A 16,141-nucleotide genomic window follows, 5' to 3' on the forward strand; every position below is an offset into this window, starting at 1 on the left:
TTGAAAGAAATAACATTTTATATAAAATAATTCTTACAGTCGGTATCTATTACAGTACTACTGATTATTTTCAATCAAAGAGTTTTCAAACCAAATACTGACAGTTATTATAGTATACATATATACATATATAATAACATTTGCACTACAGATAATATAGTGCCTAAGACTTTTGCACAATATATATATATGGTTTGTGTGTGTGTGTGTGTGTGTGTGTTATTCTTTACATAATATCTTTAGGTTCCTACTGTATGGTATTCATTTTTAACTAACCAATAATGACTAGCAAATAAATCTGAGCTAAGAAATTCATGGCTCTTGGGATTTTTTGCTCCGCCAATCTGGCAACCCGGTGAAAGACGGCAGAGAGCCTGCAGTGAGCCAGTTAGTGCCGTTAATGACCGGGGCGTTGTGTCGTATGCAGGTCCCCTCGCCTGTTCGGCATTGACATGGCTGAATATAGCCACACGGGTATATTGACGGCTCTTTTGCTGTTCACGGCGGTGACGGTGAGAGATATTTACTTGGGCCGGACTGCCACTGAGCAGCTGGAGAAGCAGGCCGCGAAGAGCAGCATGGCGTCCAGCGGCTTCCCAGAGCCGGAGAGCAGCACCCAGAGGCAGAGCAAGCCGAAATTTTACACAGGACCGGCACTGAAGTTCCAGTACTGGTCAGAGCAGTGTGTTTGTACATTTTCAATATAAAGTCCGTCTTTAAAATGCTAGCATAGCTGTTCCTCACTTTGTCAGCGAATATGGAGGCTGTGTCCCAAATGGCTCTCCGTGTAAATTATAAAACACTTCCTAGTGTATAGTCGCCATTGTTTCCTCCCCTGTGTGGTGTGCTTGTACAGGAAGTAGGGAGCCATTTGGGATTGAGCCTGAGAGACACCTAGCTTAAGGCTTATTTTGTGTCCTAGTTCTAGTACTTAAACATGTCTGTGTTTCTTTATAAGGTTTTGCATAAAGGATTAGCATGGAAATGTCAGTGAAAGAAAAAGAATACATAGAAGACTAAACCCTACATGCTAAATATGCTAACTCGCTCCCTTGACATGATATACTAGCAGGCAAAATGGTACTCAGTAGTGACTGTAATGCTTAAAGGGGTGTTTTGTAATAACGTAATGCTGACATCTGATTATTTGTTTTGCAGTATTTCCTGAGGGTACAGTAAGGTGTTCCAGGAGTACTCCCGGTCTATCAGCCAGCTGTACCCGGACATCCGAATTGAGGGAGAAAATTACCCTCCCAAACTCATCAACAAGTTAGTCTTCTCTACCAGAGCGCACTAGATTGTATTACAGCTGCAGTAGTTTTATTGTTGCTTATATGTACGGTGGGATAAGCTGTGACCAAAGTTTAACTGACTTCCGCTGTGGAACGCTTGGTTTTGTTTGGATTTGCTGCCTGTCAGTCAATTTTTACATAGTTTTCCCATTAGGCCTAATTTTTCGAACCGTGCTCAGGAACGATTGCTCCTTTTTTTACACTCCCTCGATGGCCAGCATTCATGTTGCTCTTTGTGCACCGTTCTCGGGCACACTTGCATATTTACACCCTTGGATACAACAGGTGGCAATATGCACCTTCTTGGTCTGTGAGCCTCCATTAAACATGAGAGAAGAAGAGAACAAGGAAGTATACTTTTTGCGCTATGTTTAATATTATAAGTTTTCTATCAGAGCTCACTACTTTTGACATCTATTGACCATTTGTACCTGGCGTCACAACGTCTATGTCGTGGTCCTACCCACTTTTGGATGCCAAAAAAAGAGTGTTACTTACCAGATGCCAGTGCTAAATGCTACATGCAAAACAAGCAGAGGAACCACCATCAGAAAGAAAACATATTTGCTAACATTGTCATCTTTAACAATCCACTGTCTCCTTAGTAATTGCTAAAAGGAAAAGAAATTTAGAATTTCCTATGAACTGTCTATCTTTTATTATATGGTTGTTGTTTTTTTTTTGGCTAAGACAAGAACCAAACTAATTAAATTCTAATACAATCCCAAGTCCTTCTCTAACCCCTGAACAAGCGCACTACTTGTTGTGTGGAGCAAGAGACTCTAACTTGGGCCTTTTACAGTGCACTATGCCTTCCATTTTATGCTATTTAGAATTCAACCTCCTAAAAAGTTAGTTAGCTATTAATAAGCTGAAATGCCAATATTAGGTAACATTACCTGAACAACATTTTATAAAGCACAGCATATTCCATAGCATCGTCTCATTTGTAACATAAGCAATGAATTAACTAACACTGACTATAGTCACTAATTCTAGAAGTAATTTCATATTTGTACACCGTCTAAGCTAAGCACATTATGATAAATCAGATTTCTGCAAATAAATACCCTTATTACCTTCTTAATCCATTACCATACGCTTGCTTCTCTTTTGAATAAGTCCACCACAACATACTGCATATGGAAATAATCAGCAGAACAGAAGTAAGGAATTGCTAGGTTACTCGTCTTATCTGTGCAACAAAGAACTTAGTGATCATCTGGGTAATCGGTCTGTGTTTGCCCCCCCTGGTAAAAAACACCTTTTCCATAATTATCAAAGAAAGTATTAGTAGCCGAAAACCAGTTAAGGTTTTTCCACCGTCCACTGTTGTGACTGATGTGATGTAGTCTTCAAGAGATCTATATGCACAAAGCTTTGCCCCCAAACTAGACAACTTTTTTGTCTTTTAGCTGTTCCTTTTTCAGGGGTCACCACAGCGTCCATCTAAGCCTCCATTTGACCCTATCCTCTGCATCCTCTTCTCTCACACCATCTAACTTCATGTCCTCTCACTGCATCCATAAATCTCCTCTTTGGTCTTCCTTTAGACCCCCTGCCTGGCAGTTTTAACCTCAGCATCCTTTTATCAATATGCTCACAATCTCTTCTCTGAACATGTATAAAACCACCTCAATGTGGCTTTTCTTAATTTCCAAAACATCTAAAATTGGTTGTCCCTCTGATTCTTGATTCTTGATCCTGTCCATCTTTTCGCTCTCAAAAAATACCTCAAAATCTTCATTTCTGCTACTTCCAACTCTGCCTCCTGTCTTTTCTTCAGTGCCACTGTCTCTAAGCCGTAGAGCATCGCTGGTCTTACCACTGTTTTGTACACCTTTCTTTCTTTCTAGTTGCTACTCCTTTGTCACATAACACACCTGACACTACTTTTCCTCATGATGATTTAAGAGGATATGGAAAGGCATTGGGGGTGTGGCTGTAAAATGGCTGACAAGATGTTAATCCAAATAGAAACATAGATTCAGGATCAAACAGTAGGTTTCCTAACCTGCTAGTTATGAAAAGTTTCCATGTTATTTGATCATACTTTTCCACATATTCCACATTAAAAGTAAAACATTAAAATATTAACTATTGCAACTTAAATGCATCTGCCCACATTGTACACAGCACCGCAGAAATTTAGCTCTAATGAACCATGAAACACATTAAATGTGAAAATCAGAAATCAGTGGTTCTGGTTCTAATTTGTTGATTGGCCTTAATTATCCTTATCAAGCAAGTAAATGTTGAATCATTTGCTGTTCTGTTTCTTGTTCCCCAGATACATCGCAAATTTTGTTTCCTACTTTAAACTGCTTGCCATTGCCCTGATTGTCACTGGACAAAATCCTTTCCAAATGCTTGGAACAGACACACCAAGAGTCTGGTCCTGGGGTCAAGAAAACAAGGTAAGAAATTTCTCGATCAATAAGCAAGTAAGGAACTATCTTCATACCTTTTTTTTTTTTCCCTGAAATGTGTAAAATATCAAGACTTAAAGTGACACACATGAGCTAAGAGATTAAATGCCTCTAATGCCTGTACACACAGTGGGTTGTGAGGCAGTTATTGTTATTATGTGAAAACATGGAGCTGCCTGGTGGAGCATGTTGCCATTTTTTACATGCGTATGTCTTATGATTGTATTACTGTCCTTTCTATTTCAGATATTCTCATGTCTCATGGTGTTCTTTCTCAGTAACATGTTGGAGACCCAGTTCCTGTCTACAGGAGCATTTGAAATAACATTAAATGGTATATATTGTTGTTGTTTTTTCATGCTTATAAAAGGATATAGTCATTATTTATAGAACAGTTATAAACATTATTTACCATTCGACCACAGGTCATGGAACAACTGTTTTCCCATGCTAAAGTGATTTTTTTTCCCAGTAACAGCAAAGTTTTATTACTCCTACACCACAGCTATTCTGAGCAGTAGGGATGCACCGAAATTAAATTCTTGGCCGAAGCCGAATAATAATGAAATGCTTGGCCGAATACCGAACGCGGTGTTTTGCATTTTTTTCCATTTATATTAATTATTTATTAAATAGTAAAAATTTGCTTTTTACTATTTTGTGTTGCTTTTCAAAGAAATACATTAAATAACAAAAATACAATTTCAAAATATTTATTTATTTATAACACTGAAATTTTTTTTTAACATTCCAGCAGATATTATACAAACAAAGCACAATATAACTTAAAATAAATAAATTAGTAAAATAAAAAAATATTTTTTATAGTGTTACTATAAAAACGTCATTGTTCGGCAAAATTTATTCTGCCTTTTTACTTATTTGGTTGCCAAACATTCGGTGCATCCCTACTGAGCAGTTCAGTTTTTGTAATTACACAAATCACTGTACTTCTTGTTAGGGATGCACCGAAATTTCGGCCGCCGAAAATTTTCGGGCGAAATAGCATTATCGGTTTCGGCCGAAATGTAAGAAAGCGCCGAAAATAAAGCCGAAATTGTCGCCACGCCTCTCCCATCCTCCTGTCTCGTTCGCGCTGTCATTACGCATCAAACACGGAGTATGTCGGCGGTTTGGAAGCACTTCAAAGTTTCAGATGAGGACAACCAAATTGCAATATGCAACATTTTTTTTAATACAAACAAAAAGAAAATATTTTAAACATGTTTTTTAATGAAGCCATTTTCGGTTTCGGTATCGGTTTTCGGCCAAGTGCATCCAAAAATTTCGGTTTCGTTTTCGGCCCAGGATTTTCATTTCGGTGCATCCCTACTTCTTGTATTATGATTACTTCCCTGTTTTCATGAAATTCCAATTGCTCCTTCCCTTAAGGTTGTGAGGTTATATCACTTTACTTGCATACTTAATTACTTAGTAAATAATTAATTAATAAGTCTGGATACATTTAAAATTTTACGTGAAGTTTCTGCTGTTATAGAAAACAGATTTGCGAAATCATCAGTGCTGTGGTATAGGTTTCTATAACGCATCTAATTTAAAGATGTATAGCTTTCAAAATATTTTGGGAGGGTATATTTTCAAAACTGTCTTAAATTAAATGTCTTAAAGCAAGAGAATTTATTATGATAAGACCTTTGAGGTGCATATTAGTACATTGCTAGTCTTGGTCATAGACGTAAATTATTCTGCTCTGCGTACCAAAGTTAATCAGGGCCAAATTCCACAACCCTCATTACCTGCAAAAATGCCCAGCAATTTTTCGGGAACAAAAACCATAAAATTTTTACTAAACACACTGTGAAAGAAACCAACTCAGTTTATCTCAATGGACTGCAAAAGCTTTTTATAAATTTTAGCTGAACTTTGGAAGGCATTTGAATGTGTGTTTTGGGGTTTTTTTCTGCATGGAGTGAGAAAAATCGCGTTAACAGTAAGTGACGTCACTGGGAAACAGACTTAGGAAGCTTTTAGAATGCACTTTGTATGCCTTTCATTTCTTGCACTACAGGACGAAATGTACCAGTATTTTTTTTTATTTTATTATTGATTCCTTTTTTTTTTATTTCTCACACTCTATTGTAGATGTCCCCATTTGGTCAAAGCTGCAGTCCGGGTATGTACCAAACATTCAGGAGCTCTTCCACATTCTGGACAACCACCTCAAGATGAATCAGGTCGAAAACCTTAAATTCGCCACACCGTAGGGCTGCTGTTCAAGCCAAGAGAGAGGCAAGTGTTAGAGGCATTACAGCGAGTACTGCTTCCTGTTTTTCAGCACATGCTGAAGATGGTTTGTCTGATATTGTGATAAACATAAGGCATGCTCTTATCGTTTACCTGTTTGACTGCACACCCAGTGCGTCAGGAAAAATTAAAGCTGTGTCATCTAGAGGGCAGAGGAGTGCGCACTCTCCTATCTCCATGTGTAAAACTGTTTTAGGGTGCACTGTTATTAGTGTAAAAAGCATTAAGTCTTTGTAGAAACAAACACATGCTCATCTAGAAGATCTGTCAGTAGTATGAGGTACATGTTTTGTACACGTTTTTGTTTATTATTTAAAAAAGGAAATTCCATAAAGATATACACAATCTGCATAAATAATATATTTAGAAATAATAGTTTATTTTTTGGCTTTTAATGCATAAGTATGGCTATAAATATCACATTGATCATACAGATGGGATTGGGTTTGCAAATTCACATATTTATCAACAACTTTTACACATTTACAATCTATAATTGATTCATTATAGATTAATCATGATAAGACAAACATTTTATTTAAACAGCCCCAACAGCATCCTAACAAATGAGCTTTGAGAGAGATTTTAATAAAGCAAGTATAATTTAAGCAAACATAAAAAAAAAAAACAATGCAATCATAAATTGTGCTCTGGTTGCTTGCATTCAGAAGCAATGCCATCTCCAATATCATGCACTGTCTGAATTGCGCCCTCTTGTGGTGTGCAAGTTAATATACCTGTAGTTTATGGAGAAATATGATTGAAAAAGCGTATCTTAAGTTAAAAATTTTTACAGCGATTGATCACTAGCGTCCCTAGATAAGATGCATCTGTATTTGCAGAAGCACTGAATAAACACAAGAGGTGTAAATCAAAGGCTTCCGCATGATGCTGTACAATTTAGATTTATAAGTTTGGTATTTGACATCTGCTAGCAATCAATTATGTAATAAAGTTTGTTCAGAACCAGCCTTGTATTAATCTGTGTATAATAATGTAGAAATAAAATGTTAAAAAGTTTTACTCTAAAATAAAACATTAATACAGTATTTTTTTCACTCTTATGAACATAGTGTATATATTTTTAAAAGGTGAATAGTAATGTCATTATGAGTAGTATGAGCCTTAATTGTCTTTTCCTACACGTGCAGGTGTCTGGAGCTGTTTTTCTGGACAGAGGGACAGTGGACCGTGGCTTAATGAAGGCCTGCACTGCAAACAGCTTGCTGTGGGTGCAGACTGGATGTTCCTGCCACCACACACACTTCCTCTGACCAGCGACACACTCCTCCAGACTGACTTCATCTCTACTGGGCAGTGTGCTTATATACATCTATTGTGTGGAAGTCATTTATGAGTTGGACACACTAAACTTTATTTTCAGATTGCTGAAGCTAGATACATAAGCAGATATGACCAAATAGGTTGCGGCAGGAAAGTTTCATAAAATGTCTCGCATTTGTGTGTAAATGTTTGAATGATAATAGATATGTTTTTGTGCAACTGCTGTAAAACTGTAACTATCTATACAGGTTCTTTTCCATATATACAAATTTAATGTGCTGAAAAACTTCTTCAGGGTAAGGGAAATGTTTGTGCACTTTGTTTACTGAAAACTCCACTTTGGTTTAAATCTACTATTTAATTACATGTCCCTTTAGCAGAGCTGACAAGGAATGCTTTTAGATGGGAAACGTGCTATCTGTTTAAAACCACAGGTTCATTCTCCCTCTTAATCCTTCAGGCCTTTTGTAGCAATGTTAAGCTGCCTGTTTAGAAAGGTTGTCAGAGTAACCACTGTTTTAATCAGAATACTAGTACACCTCACATGTCAGAAATAATTGTGATCCTGTTTGTGAAAACCCAGCTAGTCTTTTTTTAATGTGAATCACTGTTTTCTACATTAAATCATTCTGCATATGATTTCATGCACTGAACAGTGAATCAAATGGAATTTTCACGGACAGTGTCACAAATGGTACTCCTCATTTCCAACCTCTTGTGTTATTTTTTTCCCCCTAGTAAGTGAGGTAACGAGAAACATCTTTCATTTTAATTTACCTTATTCATGAAATTGTACCCTAGTTGATTATGTTGGAATTTAGGTTGAAAAAACAAATTTTATCATTGTTTTAAAAGAATAAATATTTAAAAAATGACAATACATCTGGATTGATTTATTTGTACATGGTCAAAATATTTGAAATATTATGGAATGAAGTTATTTAATGGCTTTATGAAGCCTGAAGTGATTGCCATAGTGGTTAGCACTGTTGCCTTGCTCCCTTGATCCTTGCAGGGTCGAGGGTTCAATTTTCAACTCGGGCCGATGTTGGACTTTGTATGTTTTGCTCGCGCTTGCTGGGTTTCCTCCGGGCATTCCAGGTTCCTCCCACAGTCAGAAGACATGCAAAGTAGGCTAATTGGCCCCTTTGTGTGTGCGCTTGTTTTTCCTGCAATTGACTTTTCTCCAGCCCCTTTTCAGCCCTGCACAGAGTAATGGTATAAAGAATGAGTTGGATATTTGGATATTTTTTCTTTGAGACTTTTTTCTTAAAATCTTCTAAAGCTGTTCAGAAATATCAAATAGTGTATTTAATTTTTTTCATTTATCTTCTATACCGCTTATCCTGTGTACAGGGTCACTGGGGGCCTGGAGCCTATCCCAGGAGACTTGGGGCACAAGGCTGAGTACAGAGTGCCAATCCATCGCAGGACACACACACAGGCCTTGTGGGAACACGTCAACCTAATCTGCACACTACTGTTTGTGTAACCTGCTGCTGCTATAACACAATAATTTCCCTCACGGGATCAATAAAGTATATCTATCCATATATGTCTTTGGACTGGGGGGGAACCCACCAAGCAAGGGGAGAACATGCAAACCCTACGCTCGCACGCAGACCCGAGGCAGGAATCGAGCCCCTGACCCTGGAGGTGCGAGGCCAATACCACTACTATTCTTTCTATAAATTACCATTTTTTTCATTTTTCTTAAGATATTTGACCTTCTCATGTAATATTGCATTTTGTTTCTTTTTTTTAAATGGTTATCTGATATGACATTTTTCAGAGAGTAAGTCTTTTTATTTTGGGAAGAGTGTCTCTGAAACCCTTTCGGATTCAATCTGAATACGGCTTTAGCAAATGACATGATCTAATCGCTTTAATCCTCCACACCGATAGATGTCAGTGAAGCCCGTACGACTTCTTCGTTATGTACATGGCCTGTATCCTAAACAGCTGCCACATTGCTAATGAAGTACACTACGTAGGGTTTAGTCTCTATTGTATTATACAGTAAACAGTGCGTAGGGAACAGCGTCTGTTTGAGACTCTACACGTCTGTTGATTTTTGAAACAGAAGCTGGCTTGTCTTGTCGATGATTTTAAAGTATGTAGAAGAGAGAACTTTACTGTCATTTCAATCAGATGTGTCTTTTAATTTATAGCTGACCGGTGATGTCTAAAAACGGAAGTCTAGAAATTTTCCGAAATGAAAATAAACCAGGAAACGAGACAAAGCTTTGCAGGCTAACATGTTAGCTTGAAGAATTAGCTCAGCTAGAACTACGTTATTGTTAGCTGTTGAACAGGGAGTTAACTCGACATCGTTATTGATATTTACATAAATGTCTAAGGTAATATAATTTACCACGAAGTACGTTATCTAGCTAGCTATCCTGTGTGTTTCCTGACTAACGCATATTCAGCTATCCTGCTAACATGTAGCCATGTTTAGTATCATCTAGTCTGAGGCTGAGTGAATGTGACATGCTAGGCTAGATGGGGACGTTAGAGTAAATACATATATATCTCGAGGTATAAGTCATTGTTAGCTAATAAGCACGACTAGCTTGTGTAATCGTGGGTAATGTCGCACTGTCACTTGTTTTCTTTATAGCTGCTGACTCTATTATCCACCCTGGACAGCTTTGATAGCGTCAATGACCATTAGTTTCCCCTGTGCGTCCTAACAGCTTCCTGTCACATCCATAATGAGCAGCGCGGTGAGTGATTTCTCTTCTCCCCCATTTCTGATCCACGTGACCTGATGGCAATCACGTGACCTGTGCTGATTACATTTAAGACGTGCTTGCGGCCGGCCTTTGTCTCACCTGTGTTTTCTGCTAACTTAACGCAAACTATTTAGACTCAGAGGAAAAGACGGACGACTTCCACTTCATGTTCGCGACGCAACAGTAAGAGAAGCAGGACGCAAATGTCTCAGGCCTCAGTGGAAACCATTGACGTTATAGAAAGCGACAGATTAAGCAGTGAGTGGAGTTTCTACTGGTTTGTGGGTTTTGGGGTGTAGAAAGGTTTAGGGATTTTTTTTTTTTTAGCTTACTGGAATGCTAATTTGGTCAAATACACCATGATCTGGTGGAGGTCTGACAGACATCACACTATCTCACTAACTCTAAAGAACAGTGTAGTGGGCAAAATTATAAATTAATTTGTGTGTAATGGCTGTCACAGACAATCAGTGGTTTCTAAAACACTTACTCCAGCCTGTCTGATACTGTTCAGCAAGATTTAAGTTTCTGTGCTTAACCCTACAACAATATGAGAGGTGTTTAAGTCAACTCGGGAATGAAGGCGTAGAAACGATAGACATTTACAGAATACTTCAAGTACACTAAAATGATCAGACTTCCAACTGCATTAAAACTTCTAAACAGTACAGATGTTTTGAAGAAGAAGAAGGTGCATATTTGGAAGATCCCAGTGATTTTGCTCCCGAGCTCATTGCAGTCATTCCTGTAAATGTTGTGCAATGCTTGGTCCTAGAAAATCTATGGATAACTTGGCACCAGCTTGCAATAGAGACAATTATTTACCAACACCAATTGCACATTACTGAATCTCTGCTGGGAGTTATTTCAGCATCCTTATACAGTCCTGATCTCACGCCAAGTCATTTCCAAATCTCTGGACCATTTAAGGACTTCACCGGAAGTCGGCATTTCAGATGTGAGACACAGCCTGAGTGCAAGCACTGTTAAAACATTGGGATAAGTGCATTCGTGTAGCATGGGATTATGTAGGGAAAATCCCTCATAACTTTATAGGGATATGTACTGTATATAAATGTATTCCATATGTATATAGAGTCTCATAACTTATTCTGTACAATCAAAAGTCCCTGTTTGACTTGAATGCCCCTCATAATACATGTCCTAGTGTATGGTAGAGACCCAGTATGTGCAGGATTTTGAACTCCGCTTCTTCCTAGGTTTCTCTGTTTCTAGCTTTATAGTGAATGCAAAGATCAGAATGAATGTGTTTGAGATGTTTTGCGACATTAAACTCAAGTGGAAAAGAATAAAAAAGTAAAATGCATGATGAAGTATAGAATGTTTAGTTTGCTGTTGTATAAGAGAAGTAAAGCACTTGGGTGCTAATATTTTAATAAGAGCCAAAAATATACCCCCCTCAAAAAAAGTGTGTGTATATATAAGTATGAGTGCATCACCAATGTATTTTGGACATTGTCCATTCTTACGATCCCTTCTCACATTCTTTTTCTCTTTTGTATCCATAGGTGAAGAGGTAGTAGACTTAACCTGTGAAGGATCAGAGCCAGCTGTGGTTGATCTCACAAACAATGATTCAATTGTGGTATGATTGTAGTTTTTTTTTTTTTTTTTTTTTTTTTTTTTAAATAAGTATTTGGAGCTTTTTGTAATTCATTTTACTTTAGTTTTATCTATTAAAATGCCTTGTTTCCACCCCCCCACCCCCCCCCCCCCCCTTTATTCTCCTGTTTAATTATTCCGAACATCGTGTGAAACCCAGCTTGTGGATGATGGTAATTAATCTCCTTGCTTTAAAAAAATAAAAATCAATTTCTATTTAAAATTATTTAGACATTTGGCCACATGATTAGATGAAATTGCATACCTTTTTATCAGTTACCTGATGAGACTTAGCCACGCTATTTTATTGTTTTAAAAGGTACACAAGCCAGACGTATGCAGGGCACAGAGAGTTACGTGCTGAGCAGCGATGACGAGGAGGATCCGAGTCAAAGTCTCAACCCTGCTCTTCTGTCATCACTACATGCGAGTGCAAGAGCCAGGTAACGTTGTGTGTAATAGAAATGAGAATTTTCAGTCATGTGTATGGCTTCCCCAAATTTTCCACCAGCTCATGTAAATGGCAAAAGGCTATAGTACGTTCACATTACTAGCCTGAAGTGACTCAAATCCAAATTTCTTTTAACCTAATGGGACAGATCTGATATTTTAAGGCTGTCTGAATGCACAAAGTTTAATTTTCATATTCAGACAGGTCTGAGTTACATTCGTATGTAGCTTTAGAGACTTAAATGGGCAGATCAGAGTTCATTTGATGTTTTGAATATGCGCATGTGTAGAGCCATTCATGTTATCAGTCATCACCGGCAGTGTGGTTATTTCATAGTGTTTCTAGCAATAGTGGTGCTCAAACAGCTAAAACAAGGTGTCTTGCTTTCTTCATTTATCCAACTGACTGCTTGCTGTCGTCCAGAGCAGACTCCCAAGCATATTTTTGCTAAACTTGTGTCCATTGTTTGAAATGTTTTAACCCAGATGGTATGAAAGACGTACCGATGCGCGACACATTCACATTAGTCAGATCAGTCACTTGTGATTGCAAAGCAGTCATGCTGTGCATTTCCGATCTGACCAAAAGTTGGAATTGAAAAATGTGGCTTATAATTTAAGCGCAGCCAAAACCTAAATGGCCGATTCTAAAGACCAACATGAACAAAATAAGGCATCAGATAATTAAAGCCAGACGTCACACCATGTGCTATAGTTTTTGCCCCAGATTTAACACACTGTTGGAGAGATGTGAGGAATCCTGTAAAAATTAATTTCATGCATCGACACGTAATCATTTAAGTCAAATAAAAGAAAAATCAATTTGAGAATAAGAATAACCAAAGTTTTTTTTGCCCTTGTACAGGTCTACACCTGGAGCGGTTAGCTGCCCTGTGTGCATGGATGCATATGCAGAGGTAACACTGATGTCAAATTTAGCTGCATTGATGACACGGAAGGTCTATTGAGCTATTTTTATACTTTTGTAGTATAAATATAAAATGTTCATTGTGCTAGTATTTTCAGTAAAAATAGTGTAAATCTTGTTAACTGGTAGTGTCTAACTTTACACTATTGCACTAAAATAGTCTGTCATTATTTTAGGTTATTATATCATATGCTGTCTGGCATTTGCGTGTTGGCTTTTGGCAGCATCTAAAAAGGAATGCCTCTGTACATCACCCTTAGATACTGCTTATGTGCATTATGGTACCCTAGTCATGTGTCTTGGACTCAGTTTTTAATGTTTATTGCTCAAGCTGGCTACAAGATATTTAGATAAGTGATTTTAGCATTGATGGACAAGTGTTCCTTCGTATTCTGCTTGTGTGCAAGTTTGGGAATATAAAGATGAACGCAATTCTTAACTCCTCCAACTTCAATTTCTATAAAGGTGTAGTAATCCATGCAGCGTGTGCTGTGGTGTCTGACATCAAGATGTCTACAGCGGATCCTATGGGTGGTGTGGGGCGGAACCTCTATGGATCAAATTTGTCCAGTGCTTCCTATGAGTGCTCGATGTGATTAGGATCTGGGGAGTTTGGAGGCTTGGTTCAGTGGTCTTGGGCTCTTTGCCTGCTAGGCCATGTGCAATTTGTGCTGCAATGGTATTTCTGTGGGCTGGGTTTGAGAAGGCTGGCCTTTGGTCCCAGTGGCCATAGGTGTGACTTTAGTCCCTGATCCTGTCACCAGTTTACTGATACATTTGTTGATCAGTGTTCAGGTCACCTGGCTGTTATGTAAATATTGTTGCTAATTTGCCAAAATTCAAAAACTGTCAGTGTTTGCTAAAACTACAAATTGTTAATAAAGAGACCTAGTGTTCTCATATGAATTTATTATTATTTTTTTTTCCCCCACTAGATTATTGAGAGCGGACGGCTCATGGTCTCAACCAAGTGTGGCCACCTTTTCTGCAGCCAGTGCATCCGAGACTCCCTCGCCCGGGCTCACAACTGCCCCACATGCAGGAAGAAACTCACTTATAAGCAGTATCACCCAATCTATATCTGAGACTGAAAGGGACATTGCAGTTTCACTTTTCTGTGTAACCAGACCTTCACTTCCACGGTTTATCTGTCTACGAAAATTCCTTTCTGAAACCTGGCATGGTACATCACCTGAGCTTCTTAGTATCATACATTAGTGGGTTAATCTCCACAAAGATATTCTGATCAAAGACTCAGAATCAGCAAGCCTCGAAATTCTTTAAAGTAATGCTTTTAATGGCATATTCAAGCACTTAAACATCGGTTGCTAGCGTAACATGACTTGATGTGATGAGCTTTACTGTATTTCAGAGGAATCTGTAGCCAGGGCGTGTTTTGTATATGTTCTTAAGACAAAAAAAAAGAATGATTTAAAATGAGGCACACTTGCTTACTGTCCAGGTCATTACATCATTGCTATGTCATGTAAGATCTCAGACCTGTTTCATCAGATGGATCAAATTTAACATCTGCTTTTAAGTTATGTATTTGCAATCTGAAATAACTGCATTCACTGTAAATATGTTTGTATGAATGTACAAAAATCTCGTTAATAGTAAGGACTGTGTAGTGCATAAACTTATTCCAATAAAACAATACAATGCCTTCTGTTGTTTTTAATGAACAACACATGAGCTGAGGAAAGGACTGCAAGATTTTCTGCACTCCTGATTTTAATTTAATATTTGAAATGGTAAACCTTGTTAATTTGTTTCTGAAAGGTGGAATGTAACTGACTTGTGTATCTCACTTACATAACAGGTTTTAGTTTACCTCTGCAAACTGGTTCCTAAACTACCTGCTAATGGTGGCACCACTTGAATTTATGGTTGCTTAAAAATGGAAATGCAAAATGCTTTTAGTCGACTGCAACGTGTTCCAAAGTTTCACCATCAATACTACCATCCTCAGTCAACACAGTTGAGTCTCTTTGATACTGTATTACAGAACAATTGTTGAATAGCTGTTTTGCAGTTTGAGGTCAATGTTTCTCTCAACTTTATGTTGAATCACTTACCAGTATGGTATTGAACCTCATTGCAAACTGGTAAATTAAGAAGGTGGTCATCTTGCCCTTGTTTCTTCCCTGAGACGGATTTGTGTTGAGCTGGTTTAAGAAAAGGCTCGGCCACATGGAGTGTCACTGCTGTCAATCAATATATTGGAGATTTTTATTCATAAATGAGGATTCAGGAAAACTAAATCTTTTTTACTTATCCAATATATGAAGAAAGTAAAAATCAAAAACTTTTGGTTTATATATATTAATGACCTCACTATCTCATAAACTCGTGTTATTGTATCTAGTTTTTTTATCTTTCATTTTTTTTCTTTCCATCAATGAATGGCAAATTATATTTATCATCTGTTTAAGGATTCAAAACAGTGACTTGATTGTGTTCATGTTCATAATTTAAAAAAGAAATGGAAAGAAAGTTAAGGATTTCTGATTCGTTCACGTCAAGATCTTCATTTATTCTCAAAGATTCAGAGGGTGATTGTGTGCATAAACATTTGCTTTTAAACAGTGTACTTTTAAGCAACATACTGTACACACACCTGACATAACTGTCAGTGATGAATGCAATATTACTTCAAGCTGCATGTCCATATTTATTGTGCCGCTTGCTACACGAGGTTTGTCCACTAGATGTCAGTATAACGAGCCTTTAAATGAGGCTTCATTAAATGAACCTTTTGGTAAAACGTTTGGCTGGAAATCCTCGACACGCAAATGAGGCTTCATCTCACCATCACTACCTCATAAATTTAGTGAAAATCTTTGTTAAATGCTGCTGTAATTGCACTAGCAGTGTCCTGTGGCATCGATGCAGCACAGAAGTGCTAATTTATCACAGGAACAAACTACAAATACAGACTAATCAACAAATTACTGCCAGTATTTCCATCTGCACCACAAATGTTCCAATGTAAATACTTTTAATGTGTTTCAGGCTGAACCTTCCCTTTGATCCTTGAACATGCACCTTTGGCAGGCAGCCATGTATATACTTGGAATCTCCACAAGATGGCGGTGTGTGTTTTGGCAAAATAAATCCAAAGTTCCACTC

At 37.8% G+C, this 16,141-nt stretch overlaps 2 protein-coding genes across 3 annotated transcripts; both read left to right on the forward strand.

The window, feature by feature from the left end:
* Nucleotides 1–351: 351 nt before the first annotated feature.
* Nucleotides 352–7,999, forward strand: selenot2 (selenoprotein T, 2). The gene is made up of 6 exons (XM_053506464.1): nucleotides 352–673; nucleotides 1,159–1,269; nucleotides 3,583–3,709; nucleotides 3,968–4,055; nucleotides 5,825–5,971; nucleotides 7,138–7,999. Exons 1-5 carry the CDS (start codon nucleotides 453–455, stop codon nucleotides 5,944–5,946), a joined length of 669 nt encoding a protein of 222 aa, XP_053362439.1. The 5' UTR covers nucleotides 352–452; the 3' UTR covers nucleotides 5,947–5,971; nucleotides 7,138–7,999.
* Nucleotides 8,000–9,294: 1,295 nt separating this feature from the next.
* rnf4 (ring finger protein 4) lies at nucleotides 9,295–14,675 on the forward strand. Of its 2 annotated transcripts, none has more exons than XM_053505131.1 (8): nucleotides 9,295–9,383; nucleotides 9,894–9,999; nucleotides 10,143–10,266; nucleotides 11,538–11,614; nucleotides 11,792–11,804; nucleotides 11,951–12,074; nucleotides 12,947–12,998; nucleotides 13,945–14,675. In XM_053505131.1, the coding sequence occupies exons 2-8, from the start codon at nucleotides 9,988–9,990 to the stop codon at nucleotides 14,092–14,094; spliced, it is 552 nt and encodes a 183-aa protein (XP_053361106.1). In that variant the 5' UTR covers nucleotides 9,295–9,383; nucleotides 9,894–9,987; the 3' UTR covers nucleotides 14,095–14,675. The 2 variants fall into 2 exon arrangements, with proteins under 2 accessions (XP_053361106.1, XP_053361107.1); XM_053505132.1 differs by lacking the exon at nucleotides 9,295–9,383 and adding an exon at nucleotides 9,436–9,630.
* Nucleotides 14,676–16,141: the final 1,466 nt, after the last annotated feature.

This window comes from Clarias gariepinus, chromosome 10 (assembly GCF_024256425.1).
Source record: "Clarias gariepinus isolate MV-2021 ecotype Netherlands chromosome 10, CGAR_prim_01v2, whole genome shotgun sequence".
Classification (NCBI taxonomy): domain Eukaryota; kingdom Metazoa; phylum Chordata; class Actinopteri; order Siluriformes; family Clariidae; genus Clarias; species Clarias gariepinus.